The sequence below is a fragment of the Pongo pygmaeus genome, chromosome 17 (genome assembly GCF_028885625.2).
Source record: "Pongo pygmaeus isolate AG05252 chromosome 17, NHGRI_mPonPyg2-v2.0_pri, whole genome shotgun sequence".
NCBI classification, from domain to species: domain Eukaryota; kingdom Metazoa; phylum Chordata; class Mammalia; order Primates; family Hominidae; genus Pongo; species Pongo pygmaeus.
The window spans coordinates 40,820,016-40,845,373 of record NC_072390.2 but is presented as its reverse complement, the minus strand read 5'-3'; the positions used below and the strand labels follow the sequence as shown (position 1 = coordinate 40,845,373).

The 25,358-nt window shown below is 40.1% G+C and overlaps 1 protein-coding gene across 3 annotated transcripts in view; it reads right to left on the bottom strand.

Moving 5' to 3' along the window:
* Nucleotides 1-4,715: 4,715 nt before the first annotated feature.
* Nucleotides 4,716-25,358, bottom strand: part of TAF4B (TATA-box binding protein associated factor 4b) — a 168,329-nt gene continuing 147,686 nt past the window's right edge. For 2 of the 3 annotated variants that reach the window (XM_054460650.2, XM_054460651.2), the window contains one exon: nt 4,716-6,570. In XM_054460650.2, the coding sequence (XP_054316625.1) occupies nt 6,403-6,570 (168 nt within the window). In that variant the 3' untranslated portion in view covers nt 4,716-6,402. Of the gene's footprint in view, nt 6,571-6,783; nt 6,953-25,358 lie in introns of all 3 variants that reach the window. The other variant, XR_010124160.1, reaches the window with a different exon arrangement.

Sequence of the window (25,358 nt, the reverse complement as noted above, 5' to 3'; positions counted from 1 at the left end):
AATTCAGGTTGGTTTCCAGGATACTAGTGGTTCATGGTGGGAGGATGCTGTCAGAGAAACTTTATAATTACAACTGGAATACTCAATCCTTCCCTTAAATGACTTTTCTTCTTTCCCTCTCCCCACCTCCTCATCTTAGGAAATCTCTACTCCCCTTATGATGCTTGCCTCTTTGGTAAAGAAACACTGCGATTTACAAAATAGTAAGAAAACTTGTGACTAAACCCCTTGAGGAAACATTCATGTGTTGTCTTCCCAAAGATTACAGCAAGATTCTACCAAGACTCCTGACCTGGAACACAGCATAAATTGAATTAAGAATAACAGGGTTTTGAAAATGGCAAAGGACAGATCAGTGCTGTCATATGCAAATAAGAGGGAATATATAACTATGGGCTTATATATATATTGACTATGCTGGAAAGATTTATGAAATTGGCAAAAGTGGGTGAATCTAGGGAGGGGAGCAGGGGAGCTGGGAAGGTCTGAGTAAGATAGTTATTTTGCTATGCTTTTTTATACTGTTTGAATATTCACCATGTATCTATAGTGTTTTCGAGTAATGACATGGCTTCTTCACTGCTTCCAATTCCACAGGAAACTTATTAGGCAAAGCCACAGACATAAGAATTATTCTGCCAATGGCTCCACTGTATTATTGTACTTTCTCCTTCTAGCCTCCCCATTACCCAATCCCCAATGCAATATATAACAATCTCACATGATCTTAGACTATCTATAAATAAGACACTAAGGTGCATGCATTCAGCCAGTGACTTTCATCAATATAATATGGTACTGGAGGCCAGGCATGGTGGCTCACGCCTGTAATCCCAGCACTTTGGGAGGCCAAGGCAGGAGGATCACCTGAGGTCAGGAGTTCGAGACCAGCCTGGCCAACATGGAGAAACCCCATCTCTACTAAAAATACAAAAATTAGCTGGGTATGGTGGCACATACCTGTAAACCCAGCTACTCGGGAGGCTGAGGCAGGAGAATCGCTTGAACTTGGGAGGCAGAGGTTGCAGTGAGCCAAGATGGTGCCACTGCACTCCAGCCCGGGCAACAGAGTGAGACTCTTTCTCAAAAAAAAAAAAAAGGTACTAGAGGCAGACAGGAAGTAGAACTATGCCATTCAAAATCTATAAAATAGTAATAACCAACATACATAGCCATATGCCACATAATACTGTATTTTCATAGTACCTTGTCTATGTTTAGGTATATTTAGAAACACAAATAGCATTGTATTACAATTGCTGTATTCAGTACAGTAACAGGCTGTACAGGTTTATAGCCTAGGAGAAATAGGCTACACCATATAGCCTAGGTGTGTAGTAGGCTACACCATCCAGGTTTAAGTATACTCTATGATATTTGCATGACAAAACTGCCTGATGCTTTCTTAGAACATATGCCCATGGTCTCTGTGATTAAGTGATGCAGGACTGTATACTGTTCACTACATGTTCTAGCACTGTTCACATATAAAGCACTTAGAACAGTGCTTTACATATGACAATGCATTAAAGTCCCCCAACCACCTCACAGGTGGTTCCTATTATATACACACAAGAAAACCAAAGCACAGAAAAGTTGAATAATTTGCCAAGGTCACACGCTGGAAAGAGGCAGGACTAAGATGGGAAGCCAGGGTACTCTCACCCATAGCAATACTGCTTCAGTACCACCCATGGTAAAAGAACTTGGAGAGATGGCAACCTAACATTATTTTAAGAGTTGCCATTAAAATTGCTCTCATTGTGGTTTACCAACAAAGCCAAAAGTCTTTAAATGAGTTCCTCAGGAATATTTTCTTCCTACAAATATTCAACGTGGCAAGGTCTACATAGGCTGTGATGCTTCTACTTTATGTATCTGCATTATTTTCTATATCTATATACAGTGTATAGTAATATACTCTATTACTTTATATTTCTGTATCTCACCTAACCAGCCAGTGTTCAGCTATATGATGATCAACACTTTCGGTTTCTTGTTTGGTACAGCACAGTCTCTCAATTGTTTACCAGAAGAAAAATAACAAAAATATCTACTGAAGACCAACTTCCAACTGGTGAAACAATTTCGGCAAAAAAGCAAATGCACCAATGTGATATGACTGAAATGCATATGAAAATACTAAGCAGTATTAAAAAGTCAGAAAAAGATGCTGGTATCAGCTATAAATCATGTCCACATGTAAAAAAAAAAACAGTTCAGAGAGGCATATGAAAGTGTTTAAAAAGATATAAAAACTGACTACTAGGTCATGTATAAACATGTGACACATTATAGTTTTATCTCTGCACAATCACTGAGTCTTGCTGAGGAAAGTTTTATAAACAGTTGGTTGACAGTACAGCTAGGCAAAGAGATAAAGTCCAACCTAATCAGCTTGAGAACTTGGTTCCATATTTTTCTAAAGAATATGCCTTAACACTGCTTGTGTTCTCTGCTGTAACCACGACTAACTAGTATAAATATTCTTAATTCTAAATAAAGTTTTTCCAAAATTCTTACAAAATTTACATCAAATGCATGTCTTGAGAAATATTAAACTTTACTTTTTTAAGAGAAGAATCACAGATGTTCAGCAGGAGACCATTTAAAAGATCGTTCAGTCATATTTAAAGTAAACGGGGGCTAGGCACAGTGGCTCACGCCTGTAATCCCAGCACTTTGGGAGGCAAAGGCGGGTGGATCACTTGGGGTCAGGAGTTCGAGACCAGCCTGACCAATGTGGTGAAACCCTGCCTCTACTAAAAATATAAAATTAGACAGTGTGGTGGCACAACCCTGTAATCCCAGCTACTTGGGAGGCTGAGGCAGGAGAATCGCTTGAACCCAGGAGGCAGAGTTTGCAGTGAGCCAAAATCGCACCACGCACTCCAGCCTGGGCGACAGAGCAAGACTCCGTCTCAAAAAAAAAAAAAAAAGAAAAGTAAATGGGTTTGGGCATGGTGGTTACACCTGTAATCTTAGCACTTTGGGAGGCTGAGGCAGGAGAATCACTTGAGCCCAGGAGTTCAATACCAGCCTGTGCAACACAGCAATGATCCATCTCCACAAAAAATTACAAAATTAGCTGGGCAAGGTGGTACTCATCAGTAGTTCCAGCTACTTGGGAGGCTGAGGTGGGAGGACCGCCTGAGCCCAAGAGTTCAAGGTTACAGTGAGCCATCATCACACAACTGCACTCCAGCTTTGGGTGACAGATTGAGACCCTGGATCTAAAGAGTAAGATCCTGTATCTAAAATATAGAAACAAATCAAAGTAAATAGATGAAATGGGTAGATTTTTTCAATGTAAAATACACCTCAGTAGAGTTTCTTTAAAAAAGTAAACAGATGGAGAATTTCTGGTACTTTTTAACTGTTTATCACCCAAGATAAATACATGTATATGTGTGTATATAAATATACACACACACACACATTTTTTTGAGATGGAGTCTCGCTCTTGTCACCCAGGCTGGAGTGCAATGACATGATCTCAGCTCACTGCAACCTCCGCCTCCCGAGTTCAAATGATTCTCCTGCCTCAGCCTCCCAAGTAGACGGGATTACAGGCGCCTGACACCCCACCTGGCTAATTTTTATATTTTTAGTAGAGACAGGGTTTTGCCATGTTGACCAGGTTAGTTTTGAACTGCTGACCTTGTGATCCACCCACCTCAGCCTACCAAAGTGCTGGGATTACAGGCGTGAGCCACTGTGCCAGGCCACATTTTGTTTTGAGATGGGGTCTTGCTCTGTCGTCCAGGCTGGAGTGCAGTGGTGTGATCATAGCTCACTGCAGCTTCAATCTCCTGGGCTCAAGCAATTCTCCTGCCTCACCCTTCTGAGTTGCTGGGACTACAGGTGCACATCACCACACCCAGCTAATTTTTCATTTTTAGTAGAGGTGGGCCTTGCTATGTTGCCCAGCCTGTCTCAAGCCCTTAGCCTCAAGCAATTCTCCCACCTCGGCCTCCCTAAATGCTGGGGATTACAGGTGTGAGGCCCAGCTGCAAAATAAATATTGAAGGCAGAGGGTCATGAACTCCAATGCCTAAATGAATCAGGCAAGGGAAGGTAAACTTATGCCTGTATATCTCAAGTAGACAGCTGCTGGTTAGCTCTGGTGGATTGTTGCCACACAAAAGGATATAGGTAGGGATTCCAGATCTTCTAATTTCTCAAAAGAAACGGAAATATAGATTCTTATGAACCTATATTTGCAATATTGCAAATATATTGCAAAAAATATATATTGCAAAAAACATTTGCAATACCGTGTGAGCCAAGGAGAATGTATTTGTAGATGAAATCTACTCCAAGCCCACCATTTTGCAAACTGCACAGAAGAATATCTTGGATACACTTATTTTTTCTTTCTTGTGTAAGATATATTTCACAAGACAAAGTTTAAAAATGAATATTAAAAATAAATTTTGAAAAATACCTTAATTAAAAAACCGTGATAGGCAAGAAAAGCTTTTGTAATGAGTATGCTTAGCTTTCTTTGTGAATCAAATAGCATGCAAATTTACAACTATTTCAAAGAAAGTGATACAACAACTTGGATCTGAAGTGACTTTCTGGAACCAAAATGCCCATACTCCAAAGTAACTCACAATCCGAGCTAGGAAAAATTCACAGCCCAGCAATTTGAGCATATCAGGGGCTAACTACTAAGGACAATGGTTTTCAAAGTCAGTGACTGAGCAAAGTTATTCTTATAATAAAATAATTATTTTAATGAAGTATTTGAAATAATTTTAAACATCTGATCAGTAAGATTATACACAAATGAGTAGGCTGCACTTTACAAAAAATAAAGGTAAGCATTTAAATATACAAAAACAACTTTGGATAAAGATCTCTTCTTAAAGTACTCCTTTAACATACACATAATTTATAGCATTTTACATAACTTGCTGAAACAAAAAAAAGTGGCCAAGTTAAAATTTACTATACTGTAGAATATGGCCATAAGAGTCCCAATGGGAAGAACAGGATGAAGAATAACATACGTGAGGTGGGTTTTTTTTTCCTCCAAATTCTTATAAGTATAGCATTTCCCATTTTTGAAATACCTTCTTGGAGGATTCAATCATTTTTTTCTGTATGTGATTCTAACTACAGTGATTATTTTTCACCAGCTGTACTCCACACACGTGGAATTTTTTTTTTTTTTTTTTTTTAAGAGGGTTTGCTTTGTCCGTCAGATTCTTCCTCAGGTGAACACATATAACTTGCTTCTCATATTTAGAGCTCATATCCCCAAGAGTGAGATATTGACAGTACCTTTTAAGTACAGAATCCAACATAAAGTCCTATTGTTAAAAATTTCTCATCATCAATTAGGATTTTTTAAATGTGCCAACACACTTAAAAATTAGGATAACTAAAAGATATTATGACAGAAGGAACTATAAAAACTATCCTTCTTGGGATTTAAAACAATACAAAACAAAAAATAACATTTTCCTTTTGAAATACTCTAATTTGAAAACATCTGGTACATTCTCCTTTCTGGTTGTGCTGTGATTTTTTTTTGCCCATCAACAAAACATGTACCAGTTGTTTTGGAGTTCCGATTCTACCTCTTCCCCTCTTGTGCGTATGAAGCACATTTCCTGTTTTATGATACCATTTTCACATTCCCCTCAACAGTTTGAAAGCAACGCCCTAACGTTCCTTCTAATACTTTGCACCTTTTCCATTTGTTCAACAAGATATATCAGTAGATTCAATTTTAAGGTTCCCTGACAAGGATGTCCCCTCACTTGGTACCAGAAACAGCATATGGTGATATGCAGCAGAGAATTAGCAACCCCAGGCACAATCTATCCCCATTTGTCTTGTTTTGACAACACTGGAACTCAGCCAACCAAAGTCACCACAGGCCCTACTCTGTGGCCTGTCATGTACAGGTTACTGTCATAGTTAGCTAAGCAACTTCTGATTCCAGCCCAGAAAACCTACCACTTTGGGACAGGTTCAACATAGAATGAAATAGTCATTCTTGTATTTTCTTATGCCTCTTCCTTTCTCCTGCATCTCAATGCATACTGTATTAGGGAAGGACACCTCACCTGCTACAATTTGGCAAATGAGGCAGGTAGTAACAAACAGGGCCTTAACTTGCTTTAATTTAATGCACAGATGGGCAGATGCCTAATTCTGTGCAAAGTGTATTTCATAACTGATTTTCAGAAGACAAAGATGAATTTGAGTCTGTAAGAGCCCCATGAGATGGATAGGTAAGAGTTAATAAAGTTTCTAACTGTAAACAATGCTCTTTCATGTTGGTGATTATTTTCCAGAAATTTGAAACTTCAGGACAGTGCAACAATGCTCTTTGTGTCTTCTTTGGCAGTTAACAGCAAGGATCTGGATGGAAGAGTGGAGTGGTCACTTCAGAAGGGCCAGGTATAGAGCTCGAGAATACTTCATCTCCCGTTCCTGTTCCATACAAAATATCAAGTCCCTGAGGCAGATTCTCGTGATTCTTGGACGATGCAACTGTTTGGTGGCTGTCAGGCTGGATGTCCCAGAAGCAAGAAGGTTGTCTTTTAAGCCCTAAAAATAATAAAAGGAAAAGCAATTTGAAATAAAAATCTTGCATAAAGGGAAAGCTGGTCAATTCTAGCATGTAAGAGCCCACTACCCTCTGGTCACTGGGTTAGGTACTGGAGATAATGTATTGATGAAGACCTAACCCTGTCCTCCAGCAGCCAGTCTCAAATGGCCATTAAACCTATCACCTGACCTCATTCATTCTTTCCTGCTTACCTGCAGCATGGCAATAGCCTCTGAACTGGTTTCTCCATTTCCAAGCTCTACTTTGCTCCATTCTTTCCAGTGCATTGCAGGCCAGACTTTCCCTCTTTAAAGGTCTTACACAAATCTTTTGAGAGTGAAAGATGTGTTTATCACTTCGATTGTGGTGATGATTTTAAAGCTGTATGCATACATAAAAATCCATCAAATGTATACTTTAAATGTATGCAATCTTTTGTATGTCAATAATAAAAATTAACAATGAAGGCCTTTCATGGTTCAGATCCCACCAGGCCACGGTTCCAAAATCTTCAATGGTTCCCATTGCTCAGAGCAGCTTCTTGAGAACCACGCTGAGCACTTTCCATATATTATCTCTTTTCTATCATACAAAATTGCAGCCAGTTATATAAGTGCTGCCCCCATTTATCAAATGAGGAAACTTAGCTGAGATAGGTTAAGCAATCTGTTCAAGGTCACACAGCAAAGTTGAGCTGTTACTCAGTTTCTAATTTGATCTAAAGTAAGTGCTCTGGTTGGGCACAGTAGCTTACGTCTGTAATCCCAGCACTTTGGGAGGTCAAGGTGGGTGGATCACCTGAGGTCAGGAGTTTGAGACCAGCCTGGCCAATATGGTGAAACCCCGTCTCTACTAAAAATAAAAAAATTAGCTGGGTGTGGTGGCGCATGCCTGTAATCCCAGCTACTAGGGAGGCTGAGGCAGGAGAACTGAACCCGGGAGGCGGAGGTTGCAGTGAGCTGAGATCACGCCACTGCATTCCTGCCTGGGCAACAGAGCAAGACTCTGTTTCAAAAAAATGAAAATAATAAAAATAAAGTAAGCGCTCTTAACCACTGTGCTATATTATCCACCATATCACCTATAAACCCATCACTCTGGCTTCCTTCGCTCTAGCCTCACTTCCCATTGCTCCTTTACAAGACATCTTAACTGCAGCCACATGGCTCCTCTGCCAATAGGCAGAGATTAGCAAAGAGGCCATTCTAGGCCAATCTACTCATCTTTTAAGACCCATTTCAAATGGGTCTACCTGTCCTTCATCCAAGGAGATCTCACTGTGGCAATTACCTTACGTTGTATTATAGTAATTTGTATATGCTCCCACCGCCACTACATACCCACTAGACCATAAGCTTTCTGAGGACAAGGACTATGGTTTCTGTCTCCTCTAGGGCTTAGCAGAGTTCACAGAACAACATAGGTTATCCGCAATATTTTCTAAACTGAATGTACTGGTTTAAAACAGAACAACATGAATTCTAAATGTCATTTTAAAATGACAAAAACACAACACTCCTGTAATTAAGACAGTTTTCCGAATATGTTTACCAATATGAATTAGCAATATGTCTACATACTATTACTTTTAATTGGAAGAAAAGAAAAACAGAAATCTCAAAAGATAATTTTGTAAAAATGAAATCCTTTAATTCTTTTTACCTTTGTTTCAAAACAAAATCCTTTGTTTCAAAAAACGTCTCAACAGGATTGGCATCTCTTTTATCCACCCAAAAGACATACATAAGGAAAGATAACATACGAAGAAAATCTGGTTCTGTTACTGTCCTTTTATAACAATTAAATTTTAATTACTCCTTCCACCTTTTTGGGTTTCTTGTTTTGTTTTGACGGAGGGGAAGGAAATCCCTTAAGGTCTCCAAAACACCATGTCAAACTTAATCAGTCAAACTTAATTCCATGCATGTTCACAGCATGACTTAGGGGTACTTTATCTGATGGACAAATAAAAGTTCTTTAAGAGATACTACCCAGTTTTTGAGGGACATGATATCACAGTCATATTTTTATACTCATTAAGTTAAACTTGTTCATAAGTATCCATGGAAAAAATTTTGGGAGGTCCACATTCTAAAAGAGGGAAAATAATTGATCTCAGCTGCACAATTGTTTGGCTACTTATCCCAGAGCCCATCTACAATATAGAGCCAGTCTCTCGCCACTTCTGCAGGGTTCTTGGTAATGAATGCAATTTGTACAAGTGTAAGCCTCTGGAACTTCAGCTAAGCCTGGCAGTGAAGCACTAGCATGTCACTCTGCTAGCATCAACACTCAGAGATGGTGTAACTCAGATGTAATTTTAACTACTGTAAATTATTACCATCAAAATATCTTCATAAGATTTTTGCGGAATGGGACCAAAAGCTCAGTTTTGTTTGGAAAATTGAATAAAAAGTACATATTAAGAAGAAAGTTACTAAAACATGTAATTGGCAGTGAGTGGCAATTTTGTTGTTTACAGGAGTAACCCGTTTAAAACTACAATATATTTAGCCCAAGGCAAGCAAATCACTTGAGGTCAGGAGTTCGAGACCAGCCTGGCTAACATGGTGAAACCCCATCTCTAACAAAAAAAAAATTAAAAATGAGCCAGGTATGGTGGTGTGTGTCTGTAAGCTCACTTACTCGGGAGACTGAGGTGGAAGAACTGCTTGAACCGGGGAGGCAGAGGTTGAAGTGAGCCAAGATCACGCCACTGCACTCCAGCCTGGGTGACAGTGAGACTCTGTCTTAACAAAAAACAACTACAATACATTTAACTAGAGGCAATTTCTTTAGCCATAAATTAGTATATTATGCTAAAACTGTATCTACATGTTTATAAATCTTCTAAGAGTTTTCCTAAAATCAGTACTTTGGTGTTTTATATGAAATTTTAAAATAACTGGCTAGACAGACACAATGTCTTGGCAATTCCACATCTATGTAAATACCCAGAAATATGCCATGGGTTCATCAAAAGATATGTATAAGGATGACTACTATTCACAAGAGCCCTAAGCTAGAAACAATCCGGGTGAGTACATTAAGAGTACAATAAATTGTGGAATAGTCATACTATGGAATAATACACAGCAATAATGACTGGGTAACATGAAAGAGTATCACAAAAATGTTCAATGAAAGGAACCAGACACAAAGGAATTCATACTGTATGATTCAATTTCTACCAAGTCCCAAAACAGGCAAAGCTAAAAAAAAGTCAGGAGAGTGAGTTCCCATGGGGGAGATGAGAAGTGATTAGAAAGAGAGTGAAGTTTTCTGGAGTTCTGGTGATGTTTCCTTCTTGATCTAACTACTGCCTACATGAATGTGTTCATGCTGTGAAAACTGTGGTGAGCTTATGACTTGTGTACTTTCTATATTGATGCTATATTTCAATAAAAAAATTAAATTGCTACCCCCAAAACCTTGCCTCAGGAGGAAATTAACATGGAAGCAAAGAGAGGGGGGAAAGGAAAGACAATAAGGCAAAATTGTCAAACAGAAAAAAAAAAATAAAGAGACCTAATCATCTGAGTAAGGAACAAAAGGGTCACAGTTCATGTTTGTCATGTGACAAGCCTAAAGGATTCAGGAAAAAGAACCATATTACAGCTGCCAGCACAGAGTTGAAAAGAAGGTCATTCCAACAGGATGCAGCAGAGGGCCTGAGGCAATGTTATAAATGAAAAAAACCCCAAGGGACATTCAGTAACCCAACAGAAATACCTTTCATAATTCACAACTTCACGAAGGTGATAGCATTCTCTTCCCCCAAATAGCAGCTAACTTAGAACGTCAATCTTTCTTGAATCTGAATACAAAATATATAGCATTTTTATTCCTGAGCTTATGATTTGGCAAAGTCCACAATTGTAACTTGTCAATCACAATGACCTGGCCAGAATAACCAGCTACTCTCAGTTATCCACAGTCGAGGGGGTAGAGAGTGCACAGATAACTTACAGCCATAAAAACCAAACCTGCTTTTTCACCATCAGTTTTAATTTTCCTCTGCCTCACCAAGTCCTTTCCCCAGAGTTGACTAGGACTGATTTCTGGTCACATTAGAAATCACAAAGAATACTAATGTAGTTAAGGGCCCAGAGTTTGTAAGAAGGAAAAAAAAAACAACGCTGTTTATTCTTCTCACTGTTAGTGTACTGTCCATTTCGGAAATAGAAGGTTTTCCCATGTAACTTTCTACATGAGGATATTCCTTAATCTGGATTCTTCGCCTGGATGAAAATGAAAGATGAAACGAACAATTCATCTCCCAGGTGCACAAAAGAAGCCGACTCAAACCTAAATGTTAACATCTTCTAAAATTGCCAGATCAATTATGTTAGCCTTCATAATTATTACTCATTAAATGTTACCCAGCCCACTAACAACTTATCTCACCTAATTTGTTTTTTTATACCACTAAACTAAGTTTCTTGTTTTTATAATGAAACTTTTGAGGAACTCTATTGCTCTAACAAGAAAAAATGGAAAATCATCAGTTACCAATTTTAGATAAATAACACCATTTTAATAATGATACTAAATAACTCAAAATAACTAGTAATCCAATTTTTATCCCTTCAACTTAATAGAGCAGTGTTGTGAAATAAAACCTTTAACGGTTTTTCTACTTCTTTTTCCACATTTCCTCAAATTAGATGACTGCTCTACTAAGTCAGAAGCAGAAAGGACATCTTTATGAACCCAGTGGCTTCAGGAATCCTGTTGTTTGCAGTGACTCCATATGGGCCTCTCCTCCCAAGAGCCACCATCCACGGTAATGTAGCTTCATCCTAGTCCATGTTCTGATTCCATTCAAAATTATCTGGGTTACTGGGTACCTACTATGGGCAAGAACTGTGCTAGGCGGCATAAGATATACAGAACTGAACGGTGGCAAACACTCGTTGTCTCCTCCATAGGCAATCTCAAATTACTTAATTTCTCTGTGCCTCAGTTTCCCAATCTGCAAAATAGGGATAGTAATACTAATTATCTCATATGGCTGGTTTGAAGATTAAATGAGAATGACATACGCTCTATAAATGTTGGCCCTATTCTCATAATGAATTCCCTAGTCAGTAGGAATGCACTGAAGGTTTACAAACAGGAAACAGTGTAATTCTAGCTCCAGACCTTTTTTCCCATTCCATAGTTAAAAATAGTTAAAACTTTTCTTACCTAGGTCCTATTCTCTCAAGTCTTCACTAAATCACTGGTTACCGAATTCAAGAGAAATAATTTGTGCTGCCATACTTACCTTGTCCCTCTCAGTGAAATTTCTGAATTTTAAGGGAGCCCTGAATGCCTAAAGCTCCAAAGTAGACTGATGGGCATTTCAGACATGTGACAGGTAGACAGTAAGTTTTTCTTACACCCCTCAAATTAAATAGTGGAAGAGCCTGCTGCTGTACAGAATCAACTAAGCTTATCAATATTGTCTCTAGAAACTAAAAGTCAATCTCTTTCATTCAATTCTCTGAATCTTATGACTAATAAAAGCAAAATTTGTGTCCCTGAATCTGAATAGTTAACCAAACACAAAAACTGAGAATTTCTTAATAGAGGAATCAAGAGGCAAAGATTCATGACATTCTCAGATTCTACCTGATTTATACTAAGTCCCAACCTCATGCCACCATGGCAGCTCTTAAGGGATGGCTCAAGTCTTTTCAGCTTTAAGGAGGAAACAAGGTCCAAACGTGAGAAATAGGGAGTAGAATGAAGACCTGGCTCCAGAAAAAAAAAAAAAAATGAACATCTTCTAAGTCTCAGAAACAAAAATAAATAAATGTGCCCTGGATACCTGACCCAGTGTAACAAGAACACTGAAAATCTATATTCACAATACCCAAGCTTCTAGGCCTTAAAGGGGAACATGGGACAGAAAAATACTGAGCTTCAAAATTGACTGCCCTCTGCTGGTCAACAAGCAGAACTTCTGAAGCAACAGATCTCTCATCTTTATCACCTTCATTTTATTCCTTTCTAGTTATTTCAGAATACAGACAACACTGCATGTTAACTTCTGCCCCATTTTATCACTCCTAAATGTCTATGTTTCAATAGTACTTTACAGAAGAAAACACTGATGTGACATGGAATCACTGGCTTCAAATTACAATTCTAGCTCTGTAATTATGAGCTCTATAAAGATAATATACTGCCTGTCATAGCTAATGATCAACCCCATCTTTATCTCCAACAGAACGCTCTCTCATTTTCCGGATGCCACTGTTCAATTTCTTAATGATTTCCAATTGAATGTATTATAAGTATCCCAAATTCTACATGTTTCAAAAATTCCTTCCCTTCCTCCTCTTCTTTATTTCAAGGAATGCCTAAGCCAGAAAACTGGATGTCATCCTCAACTCTTTCTCTATAGTCCATCTGCCACTTATCTATTCTACCCCCTTAATAGTTTCTAAGCCATCTACTTTTACATTTTCACTTCCATTATCTTCTGTCTAGATTACTTCAACAGCCTTCTAAGAAACCTCCCTATTTCCAGTGTTAACATTGCTTACACTGCAGTGAGAATGATCTTTCAAAAATAAATAATCTGACAGTACTGTTTTCTTGCTTGAAATGCTCCAGTGGCTAAGATTTTCCTACAAGAACCAAGTCTAAACATCTAAGCATGACATATATGGCCATCCATGACCACACCAAAGTTTCTCTCCCTAGTCTCATCTCTCATTCCTGTCTCAAACTATTGATTATGAACAAAATATTTTTCCTCTTTGATACAGACAATTAATTGCACATAGCATTCTCTCTTCACTGAACTCCACTGATCCTATCCTTATTGTCACATCATCTAAGTTCTTTAGGATTCAGCTAGGATATCATGTCTCCCCAGTGCCTACAAACACAAACTTAGCCCAGGTCTAGCCTAGGTGCAACTCCTATGCACTTTAGTAGTACTTTTTATTTCCCTCTACCGTCATACGTCTTCAGTGCAATGTAATTATCTCTTTAACTTATCACTTACTAGAATAAAAAGATTTTGTGCCTGTGAATACTTTACAGTGTTTGGCATTTAGGTGATAACATTTGTAGGAGAACCATGTGTTTGGAGTCACCCAATAACATCACTTATATGAATAAACAGTGAAAATAAACCACGCTATGAGCTTTGGACCTTCTAATTCAAGATCCTGCTGTCATTCTTAGCTTTAAGCCAAACCAATCTGGGGTGAAAGGTGGGGTATGTAAAGTCCTTTGATGGTTTATTCACAACTATTACCGAGCCCTCTAACATCTTAGCTCACCTACTCATCCCACCAAACTGCCACTAGATGGAATTTGTTCAAAAGACTATTTTCTGCCATTTTCTCCAAACATTAAGAAAGTGCTTCAGCCCACCAAGGAATTCGACACACAAGAACAGCAAAAAGCCAAATAAACAGTGAATTCTGAAAGGCAGTAAACTGATTACTTCCTATGGCCAAGCTGACAACCTCATGTCAAGACTTTCCTACTTATACTATGGTTATTTTCTTCAAATTTTTACTAAGACACTTGCAAAGACCTCTGAAAACTCACATAAACTATGCCCAGAGATCGGTTTTACCTATTATTTTCTTAAAATTTCTTCAAAGGACTGCTAAACATTTTTCTTTAAGAATTTGCTTTGATTTTTCCTTGGAGAATTGTGAATATATGTAAGAGCTACAATATAATAAGGGTTGCTGTGCCTCAAAACTAAAGGTGAATTTATCAATATCTTTAAATGCATTAATAGTAGTTTTGTTTAAAACTCTAGTAATTCTAGAGTTGGTGAGTTGCATACAGGCTGATAGAAAAATAACTCTAGAATGAATTATGAATTTATAGAAAAAAAGAAAAACCATTAGAAATTAGAAACATTAAAAAACCATTTTTATTTTCATAAATTCTTTAAAAGATATATGACCATTAATAACAACATACCAGGGAGGTTAGAACATACGTAGCAGTAAAGTAGGTGACAACAATAGCACAAAGGATGGAAGGGTGTGTATAATCAACTATTTGGTTTGGATTTATTTATTTATTTATTTATTTATTTAGAGGCGGAGTTTCGCTCATTGCCCAGGCTGGAGTGCAACGGCGCAATCTCGGCTTACCGCAACCTCTGCCTCCCAGGTTCAAGTGATTCCCCTGCCTCAGCCTCCCGAGTAGCTGGGATTACAAGGACCTGCCACCAAGCCTGGCTAACTTTTGTAGTTTTAGTAGAGACGGGGTTTCTCCATGTTGGTCAGGCTGGTCTCGAACTCCTGACCTCAGATGATCCGCCTGCCTTGGCCTCCCAAAGTGCTGGGATTACAGGCATGAGCCACCATGCCCAGCCAAATTACTTGGTTTTAAAAGACTCTTCCATTTTGTGTGAAGTGGTATTAATTCAAAGCCAAGTGTAGTCAGTTAAGGATGCACATTGTACCTCTGAACAGAGTCACAGCAACCATTAAAAAAAATAAAAGGGCCAGACACAGTGGCTCACGCCTGTTACCCCAGCACTTTGGGAGGCCGAGGCAGGCAGGTCCCTTGAGCCCAGGAGTTCAAGATCAGCCTGGGCAACATGGTGAACCCCTACCTCTACTAAAAATGCTAAAATTAGCCAGGCGTGGTGGTGTGTGCCTGTGGTCCCAGTTATTCCAGAGGCTGAGGTGGGAGGATCGCTTGAACCTGGGAGGTCGAGGCTGTAATGAGCAATGATTGTGCCACTGCACTCCAGCCTGGGCTACAGAGCAAGACTCTGTCTCAAAAGATAAGTAAGTATATAAATAAGACTATTAACTAAAAAGGAAACAGACAGCGTAGCATAGAATACTAAAATAGTGCTTGATTAACTGAAAAGATGGCAGAAAAGGAGAAAAAAACTGGGAAAATTAAAAATGAACAGCAAGATGATGGACTTAAATCCAGTCATAGCAGTATTTACATTAACTATTGAACCAAACACTCCGAATGAATTTTCATTCTGGTAAAAAAAAATCAAAACTCAATAATATGTTATTTATAAGAGACCTGCTTTAAATAAAGACACAGATAAGGTGGAAGTAAACCAAAGGAGAAAAGATAAACTATGTAAATACTAAGGGTGAGAAAGCTGACATGGCTATAATAGTATCAAGCAAAGCACTAAAATAAAACTTTTAAAAAAACAAAGCAGACTTCAAGACAAGGAATATTACTAGAAAGGAAGATCAATTCGCAAGCACAAAAGGAGGCAATTCACGAGAAAGACATTCAGTATTCATCAAGATAAACCATGCAAGCCCAAGTCGTAGTAAACTTAAAGGACTAAAATCAGGCTATGTTCTCTGACCACAATGAAAACACCAAACATTTGGAAATTAAACAACATACTTCTAAATAATCTGTAGGTCAAAAAAGATACCAGGATGTAAGTTAGGAAATATCTTCAAAGTTGATAATAAAAACACAACATATCTAAATTTGTAGGGTTGAGGCTAAAGTAGAAAATGTAGAAAAGAAATGTGTAAGGTCTATTACAGGCTTCCACCTTAAGAGGCTGGAAAAAGAACTCAATATAAATAGAAGAAAGGAAAATAATAGAAATAATAGGAGTGGAAATCAATACAATAGGAAACAGACAAATTTTTTGAAAAAATTAAAGCTGTAAGTTAGTATTTGGAAAGGATTAATAAAATTTGTAAACCCTTACCTAGACTGATCAGGAAAAAGGGAAAAAACACAAATTATCAATATCAGAAACGAAAGAAAGGATAACATCACTACAGACATTAAAAGGAGACATGGTTAATCATTTCAAGTAAACAATTCCAGCAACTTAGATGAGTGTAAAAATTATTTGAAAAACACAATTTTCAAAAGCTGATACCAAAAGAAAGAAAATCCAATATTGAGTTTTCCCAGCCTAGAAAATTCCTGGTCCAGATGGCTTCACTGATAAATTCTATCACACATTTAAAGAGAAAGTAACTCCATTTCTACATAAACTTTTTCAAACAAAAATGGCAGGAAGAAGGGATACTTCCCAGCACATTGTATGAGCACGATTCAAAGCAAGCTAACAAAGATATTACAACCAAAGAAAATTACAGATCAATATTATTCATGAACATAGATGCAAAAATCCTCAACAGACTAAATGAATAGCAAAATTGAATCTAGTAACATGTAAAATCAATTGTATATTATGACCAAGTGGGATTTATCCCAGGATTAAAAGGTTAGTTAAAATTTTTTGAGTGCGGTGGCTCAGGCCTGTAATCCCAGCACTTTGGGAGGCTGAGGTGGGTGGATCACCTGAGGTCAGGAGTTCAAGACCAGCCTGGCCAACATGGTGAAATCCCATCTCTACTAAAAATACAAAAATTAGCTGGGTGTGGTAGTGCATGCCTGTAATCCCAGCTACTCGGGAAGCTGAAGCATGAGAATTGCTTGAACCTGGGAGGCGGAGGTTGCAGTGAGCTGAGATCGCGCCACTGCACTCCAGCCTGGGTGACAAGAGTGAAACTCCATCTCCAAAAAAAAAAAAAAAAAAAAAAAAAGTTAGTTAAAATTAAAATATCAATGTAAGAGAATAAATTGAAAGAAAGAGAAAACTAAGATAATTTAAATTTAATTTAAAACCCAAATTAAGAGAATAAGAGAAAACTCATATGAAAATTAAATAATCAAATAAATTTGTATAAGCCTTGACAATATTCAATACCCACTACAGTAAAAGCTTTCAGTCAGCTAGGAAGAAAAGAAATTTCCTCTATGTAAAACCTATAGCTAATGTCATATTGAGAGTAAAATACTGGATGCTTTCCCTCTAAGATCAGGAATAAAGGCATGGATGTCTGCTCTCACCACTTCTATTAAACATAGTAATGGGGATGTTAGCCAGTGCTCTAAGGCAAGAAAAGAAAATAAAAAGCATAAAGATTGGAAAGGAAGAAGTACTCTTATTTTTATTTGTGGCCAGCATGATTTGCTTAGCAAATCCTAAGACATTTATTCCAAAAAACCTCTAGAACAATTAAGTGAATTTAGTAGAATGGAGGATACAAGATCTATGTCAAAATCAACTTTACTTTTATATGTTAGCAACAAACAATTGGAAAGTATATAATTTTAAAATACTACTTTCAATAGCATCAAAAAATTATACTTATGTATAAATGGATAAAAGATGTCAAAGACTTGTACATGGAAAACTAAAACATTGAGATAAAGATGACAGAAGTAAATGGAACAATACTGGAAGCCTCAATATTGCTAAGATGTAAATTCTCTGCAAATTGATCTATAGATTCAATGCCACCCTAATAAAGAATACCTAGACATTTTTGTAAGAATGACAAGATGATTCTAAAAATTCATACGAAGATACAAAGGACACAGAATAGCCAAAAATAACCTTGTTTTAAAAAAGGACAAAGCTGGAACACTCACACTATCTGATTTCTAAACTGTTACAGTAATCAAGAGAGATTGTAGTATCGCATAAATAGAGAAAAATAAACAAATAGAATAGAGTATGTGTATAGATATGTCCACTTAGATAGTTAATTGATTTTCAACATAAGCTATAAGGTGATGCAATGGGGAAAGCCTTTTTTAATAAATGGGGTAGAGTAACAGGATACCTGTATGTGAAAAAATAAACTTTCAACCCCCACTTCACAGCAGACACAAATATTAAATCAAGATAGATCAAAGACCTATAATATAAAAGTTAAAACTATAAAGCTTCTAGGAAAACACAGGGTAAATCTTCACAACATGGGGTACAAAAGATTTTTTTAGGATACAGCAAGTATTAATTATAAAAGAAGACAATGATAAATTGGACTTTGTCAAAATTAAAACCTTCTGCTCCTCCAAAAGGCACCATTATGAAAATAAAACTACATTGCTAAAGGGAGTATGAAATGGTACAACCATCTGAAAAACAGTTTAGAGTCTCTTATAAATATACACCTCTGATCCAACAGTAGTACTCCTAAGTATTTATCAAAGAGGAATGAAAACATAGGCCACAAAATGACTTTTACAAGAATGTAGCTTTATATGGATAAAGCACCTTTATCCATACTAGCCAAATATTGAAAACAGTCCAGTAACACTGAATAAACAAATTATGGAGTATTTATACAACAGAAGACAACTCAGCACTAAAAAGAATGTACTACTGATATGTATTATGTGAATAAATCTCAAAAACATTATGAGTGAAATAATTCAGAAACAAGACTACATTATCATATGGTTTCCAATTCTACAAAGTTCTGAAACAGGAAAGATTAAGCTATGGTAACAGAAATTAGATCAGTAATTGCAGAGGAGGTTGCAGGTGGTAAAAGGCATAATAGAACTTTCTGGGGATCATAGAAATGTTTTATATCTTGATCTGGGATAATGGTTACAATTAAAACCAATACATTCTATTGTATATAAATTATACCTCAATCTGAAAAGCAAACGCAAAGTTAATTTAAATTTTTAACTTAAAATTGAGATTTCAAAGTCAACCCTTCCTGAAGACTTCCCCAAAGGAACATGGTTACTCTTTGCTATGATCTGGTGTACTCTGGTATAGAAGTATGAGAAGTTTGTCAAGCTGGAATTCTACATCCACAAACATTATGATAGCTACAGAAATGTTTACTCCAACACTTATGTGAAAAGATGTTTGTAAATTTTAAAAGTTACCTGAAAGATACTGTAAGATCCTAGAGTATGGTAACTCAATATTATAAATATTACTGAAATGCTTGAGAAATTTATGTATCAGTGTTCCTCAATGGGGATATTATTAGAATTCTGGGTAAACTAAATTAAGTGAATTTGCCCCCTCACGCTGTGCAATGTTTAGTACCGCTGGCTCCAAGCCACAAAATGCCAACAGCACACAACCCACCCCACCCTTCACTGAATCACTGTGTCAAAACACCACCACTTCACACATTTCCAAACACTCCATAGGAGTACAGTTGAGAACAGTCTATAAGCTAATGGTCAAAAACACATATACTCTCCCTCTCCCTCTCCCTCTCCCTCTCCCTCTCCCCTCTTTTTTCGGTCTCCCTCTCCTTCTTTTTTCGGTCTCCCTCTGTTGCCGAAGCTGGACTGTACTGCCGGGATCTCGGCTTGCTGCAACCTCCCTGCCTCGGGCTCCTGTGACTCTCCTGCCTTGGCCTGCCGAGTGCCTGGGATTGCAGGCGCGCGCCGCCACGCCTGAATGGTTTTTGTATTTTTGGTGGAGACGGGGTTTCGCCGTGTTGACCGGGCTGGTCTCCAGCTCCTGGCCTCCAGTGATCTGCCTGCCTCGGCCTCCCGAGGTGCTGGGATTGCAGACGGAGTCTCGCTAACTCAATGCTCAATGGTGCTCAGGCTGGAGTGCAGTGGTGTGATCTCGGCTCTCTGCAACCTCCACCTACCAGCCTCCTGCCTTGGCCTCTTAAAGTGCTAAGATTACAGCCTCTGCCCCACCGCCACCCCGTCTAGGAAGTGAGGAGCGTCTCTGCCTGGCCGCCCATCGTCTGGGATGTGAGGAGCCCCTCTGCCCGGCCGCCCTATCTGGGAAGTGAGGAGCGCCTCTGCCTGGCCGCCCATCATCTGGGATGTGAGGAGCGCCTCTGCCCGGCTGCCACCCCGTCTGGGAGGAAGTGAGGAGCGCCTCTGCCTGGCTGCCCCGTCTGGGAGATGAGGAGCACCTCTGCCCGGCCGCCCCGTCTGGGAGGAAGTGAGGAGCGCCTCTGCCCTGTTGCCCTATCTGGGAAGTGAGGAGCGCCTCTACCTGGCCGCCACCCTGTCTGGGAAGTGAGGAGCGCCTCTGCCCGGCTGCCACCCCATATGGGCAGTGAGGAGCGCCTCTGCCCAGCCGCCCCTTCTGGGAGGTGAGGAGCGCCTCTGCCCAGCCGCCCCGTCTGGGAGGTGAGGAGTGCCTCTGCCCGGCCGCCCCGTCTGGGAGGTGAGGAGCGCCTCTGCCTGGCCGCCACCCCGTCTGGGAGGAAGTGAGGAGCACCTCTGCCCAGCTGCCCCATCTGGGAAGTGAGGAGCGCCTCTGCCCGGCTGCCGCCCCCTATGGGAAGTGAGGAGCGCCTCTGCCCGGCCGCCCACTCTGGGAAGTGAGGAGCGCCTCTGCCTGGCCGCCCACTCTGGGAAGTGAGGAGCGCCTCTGCCCGGCCGCCCACTCTAGGAGGTGAGGAGTGCCTCTGCCTGGCCGCCACCCCGTCTGGGAGGAAGTGAGGAGCACCTCTGCCCGGCCGCCCCGTCTGGGAGGTGAGGAGCGCCTCTGCCTGGCCGCCACCCCGTCTGGGAGGAAGTGAGGAGCACCTCTGCCCGGCCGCCCCGTCTGGGAGGTGAGGAGCGCCTCTGCCTGGCCGCCACCCCGTCTGGGAGGAAGTGAGGAGCACCTCTGCCCGGCCGCCCACTCTGGGAGGTGAGGAGCGCCTCTGCCTGGCCACTCCGTCTGGGAAGGGAGGAGCGCCTCTGCCCGGCCACCCCGTCTGGGAGGTGAGGAGCGCCTCTGCCCGGCTGCCACCCCGTCTGGGAGGAAGTGAGGAGCACCTCTGCCCGGCTGCCCCATCTGGGAAGTGAGGAGCGCCTCTGCCCGGCCGCCACCCCATATGGGAAGTGAGGAGCGCCTCTGCCTGACCACTCCGTCTGGGAGGTGAGGAGCGCCTCTGCCCGGCCGCCCCGTCTGGGAGGTGAGGAGTGCCTCTGCCCGGCCGTCACCCCGTCTGGGAGGAAGTGAGGAGCACCTCTGCCCGGCTGCCCCGTCTGGGAGATGAGGAGCACCTCTGCCCGGCCGCCCCGTCTGGGAGATGAGGAGCACCTCTGCCCGGCCGCCCCGTCTGGGAGGTGAGGAGTGCCTCTGCCCGGCTGCCACCCCGTCTGGGAGGAAGTGAGGAGCACCTCTGCCCGGCCGCCCCCTCTGGGAAGTGAGGAGTGCCTCTGCCTGGCCGCCACCCCTTCTGGGAGGAAGTGAGGAGCGCCTCTGCCTGGCTGCCCCATCTGGGAAGGGAGGAGCACCTCTGCCCGGCCGCCACACCGTCTGGGAAGTGAGGAGCGCCTCTGCCTGGCTGCCCCATCTGGGAACGGAGGAGCACCTCTGCCCGGCCGCCCCAGTGAGGAGCGCCTCTGATCGGCCGCCCCGTCAGGGAAGTGAGGAGCGCCTCTGCCCGGCCGCCCCGTCTGGGAGGTGAGGAGCGCCTCTGCCCGGCTGCCACCCGGTCTGGGAGGAACTGAGGAGCGCCTCTGCCCGGGCGGCCCCGTCTGGGAAGCGAGGAGCGCCTCTGCCCGGGCGGCCCCGTCGGGGAAGTGAGGAGCGCCTCTGCCCGGCCGCCCCGTCTGGGAGGAGAGGAGCGCCTCTGCCCGGGCGGCCCCGTCTGGGAAGCGAGGGGCGCCTCTGCCCAGCCGCCCTGTCTGGGAGGTGAGGAGCGCCTCTGCCCGGCTGCCCTGTCTGGGAGGTGTACCCAACAGCTCCGAAGAGACAGCGACCATCGGGAGCGGGCCATGAGGACGATGGCAGTTTTGTTGAAGAGAAGGGGAGGAAGTGTGGGGAAAGGAAGGAGAGATCAGATTGTTGCTGTGTCTGTGTAGAAAGGGGTGGGCATAGGAGACTCCATTTTGTTCTGACTAGGAGAAATTCTTCTGCCTTGGGATGCTGTTGATCTATGGCCTTTCCCCCAGCCCCCTGCTCTCTGAAACATGTGCTGTGTCAACTCAGGGTTAAATGGATTAAGGGTGGTGCAAGATGTGCTTTGTTAAACAGATGCTTGAAGGCAGCATGCTCTTTAAGAGTCATCACCACTCCCTAATCTCAAGTACTCAGGGGCACAAACACTGCAGAAGGCCGCAGGGTCCTCTGCCTAGGAAAACCAGAGACCTTTGTTCATGTGTTTATCTCCTGACCTTCTCTCCACTATTATCCTATGACCCTGCCATATCCCCCTCTCCGAGAAACACCCAAGAATGATCAATAAATACTTCAGAAATTAAAAAAATAAAATAAAAAAAAAAAAAAGAAAAAAAAAAAAAAAAAAAAAAACACATATAAGCAGCATTTTAAAAAACATCTAATTACTAGACTTAATCTAGCTTGCCATTTTATTTCCAAAACTAATAATTTAACTAACAATTACCTTTACTTACTTAACTTCCAAGGACAAATGTACATACTTTTATTTGCTATATGTAATACTAGTTTGGGACAATGAAGAATAACTGATTTTGTTGAAATCCCTAATGAGGGAAGCCAAATACAGCCACTGAAAGCATGTCAACAGCAACAAACTGTAACACACAATAACATTAGCAAACTACTGAGAGGAGTAATAAATCCAGAAGATGAACTGTCATGAACAGACCTGGTGAATGGCCCATTTACGTATAATACTGGGTTAAAACAACAAAACACCTGGGTATTCCCATGGTGTTCTTTGTGCCAGAAGAGTAGTAGCAAACAACTAAATCTCCTTGATAACACATTCAAGTTAAAGCAAGCAGATACTAATTAATCTACTTCACGGTTTTAATATTTAAACTTGTTACAATCAAAACACAAACATAACCATTTAATGACAAGGTTTGCTAGGCTTCTAGCATCTACTCATATATGCAGAGTTAAGAAGGAACACTGAGGAACAAAGAATAAAAAAGGATACAAGACCACATACATGCCTAGTGCTAAGAAGCAAAAGATGAATTAAACTGGCACATGATCCTAGAGGAAGAGATTGAATCGTAATCAATAAAGTTTTCCCAAAGAAGAGCACAGGGCCAGATGGCTTCACTATTGAAATCTATCAAACATTTAAAGAAGAATTAACACCAATACTTCACAAACTCTTCTAAAAAATAGGAGAGGAGGGAACACTTTCTAATCCATTCTCCAAGAATGGTATTACTCTGATACCTAAACAAGCTAAAGACATCATGAAAAAACCACTGCAGACCATTATTCTTTATGAACATGGATACAAAACTCTTCAATGAAATACTAGCAAGCAGAAACTAACAGTATATAAAAAGTGCTATACACCAATAACCAAGTGGGATTTATCCCAGGAATACAAAGCGGGTTCAATACATAAAAATCAATCAATGTAATACACCTTCTTTAGATAGAGTAAAGGAAAAAAAAAAAAAAGCACTATCATCTCAAAAGAGGCAGAAAAAGCATTTGAAAAAACCTAACATACTTTCATGATAAAAAGACTAAACAACCATAAATATAGAAGGGAAACCTCCTCAACCTTAAAAAAAAGCATCTATGAGAAACCCACTGCTAACATCACACTTACTGGTGAAAGACTGAACTCTTTTCCCCTAAATTCTGAAATAAAAAAGGATGTCTGCTCCACCATTTCTACTCAACTAGTACTGGAGGTTCTAGCCAGGACAATTAGGCAAGCAAATGAAATAACAAGGCATCCAGAAGTGAAAGAAATACAACTACCACTATTTGCAGATGACATGATCTTGTATATAGAAAATCCCAAGAAACTCGCAAAAAATTATTAGAACTAATAAACGAGTTCAGCAAGGCTGCAGGATAAAAAAAAATCAATGTACAAAACTACATAGTAGTTCTATACACTGACAATGCACAATCCAAAAATAAAATGAAGAAACCAATGCTATGTACAACAGCATCAAAAATAATAAAATATTTAGGAAAAAACTTAACTAGTGGTACAAGACTTGTTCACTGAAAACTATAAACATTGTTGAAAGAAACTGAGGAATATCAATGAAAAGACTATTTAATATTGCTGAGTTGGCAATACTACCGAAATTTGTCTATATATATTCAATGCAATTCCTATCAAAATACTGTCTACCTTTTTTTTTTTTTGGTTGAAATTAACAAGCTGATCCTAAAATACATATGAAAATATAAAGGACCCATAATAGTTAAAATGATCTTGAAAACAGACTCACACTTCCCAATTTCAAAACTTACTACAAAGTTATAGTAATCAAGACAGTGTGGTACTGGTGTAAGAACAGATACATAGATTGATGAAATAGAATCGAGAGTCTAGAAATAATTCTATATATCTACTATCAACTGAGTTTTGACAAGGCTGTTGAGATCATGCAATGGGGAAAGAATAATGTTTTCAAAAAATGATGCCTGGACAACTGGATAGCCACACGCAAAAGAATGAATTTGGGCCCCTACCTCACACCATATACAAAAATTAACTCAAAATGGATCAAAGATATAAATGTAAGAGCTAAAACTATAAAACTCCTAGAAGAAAACATAGATATAAATTATTGTGACACTGGATTAAGTAATGGTTTTTTTGGATATGACAACTAAATACAAGTAACCAAAGAAAAAAATGATAAATTGAACTTATTTCTAGAAAGTCGATGTACAAATGGTCTACAAGCACATGAAAAGATGCTCAACATCATTAGTCTTCAGGAAAATGCAAAGTAAAACCACAATGAGATACTACTTCTACACACATTAGAATGGCAATAATAAAAATTTTAAAAGGCAATTAACAAGTGTTGGCAAGGATGTGGAGAAAGTGGAACCCTTGTGCATTGTGGATGGAAAAGTCAAATCATGCAGTTGCTATGGAAAGCAGTTTGGCAGTTCCCAAAAACATCAAACATAGTCACCATATGACCTAGACATTCTACTCTTAGGGATATACCCAAGAGAAATGAAAATATATGACCACCTAAGAAGTTATATATGAATGTACATAGCAGCATTACTTATAATAGCAAAAAGTATAAACAGCCAAGTGTCCTTCAGCTGATGAATGAACAAAATACACATTCA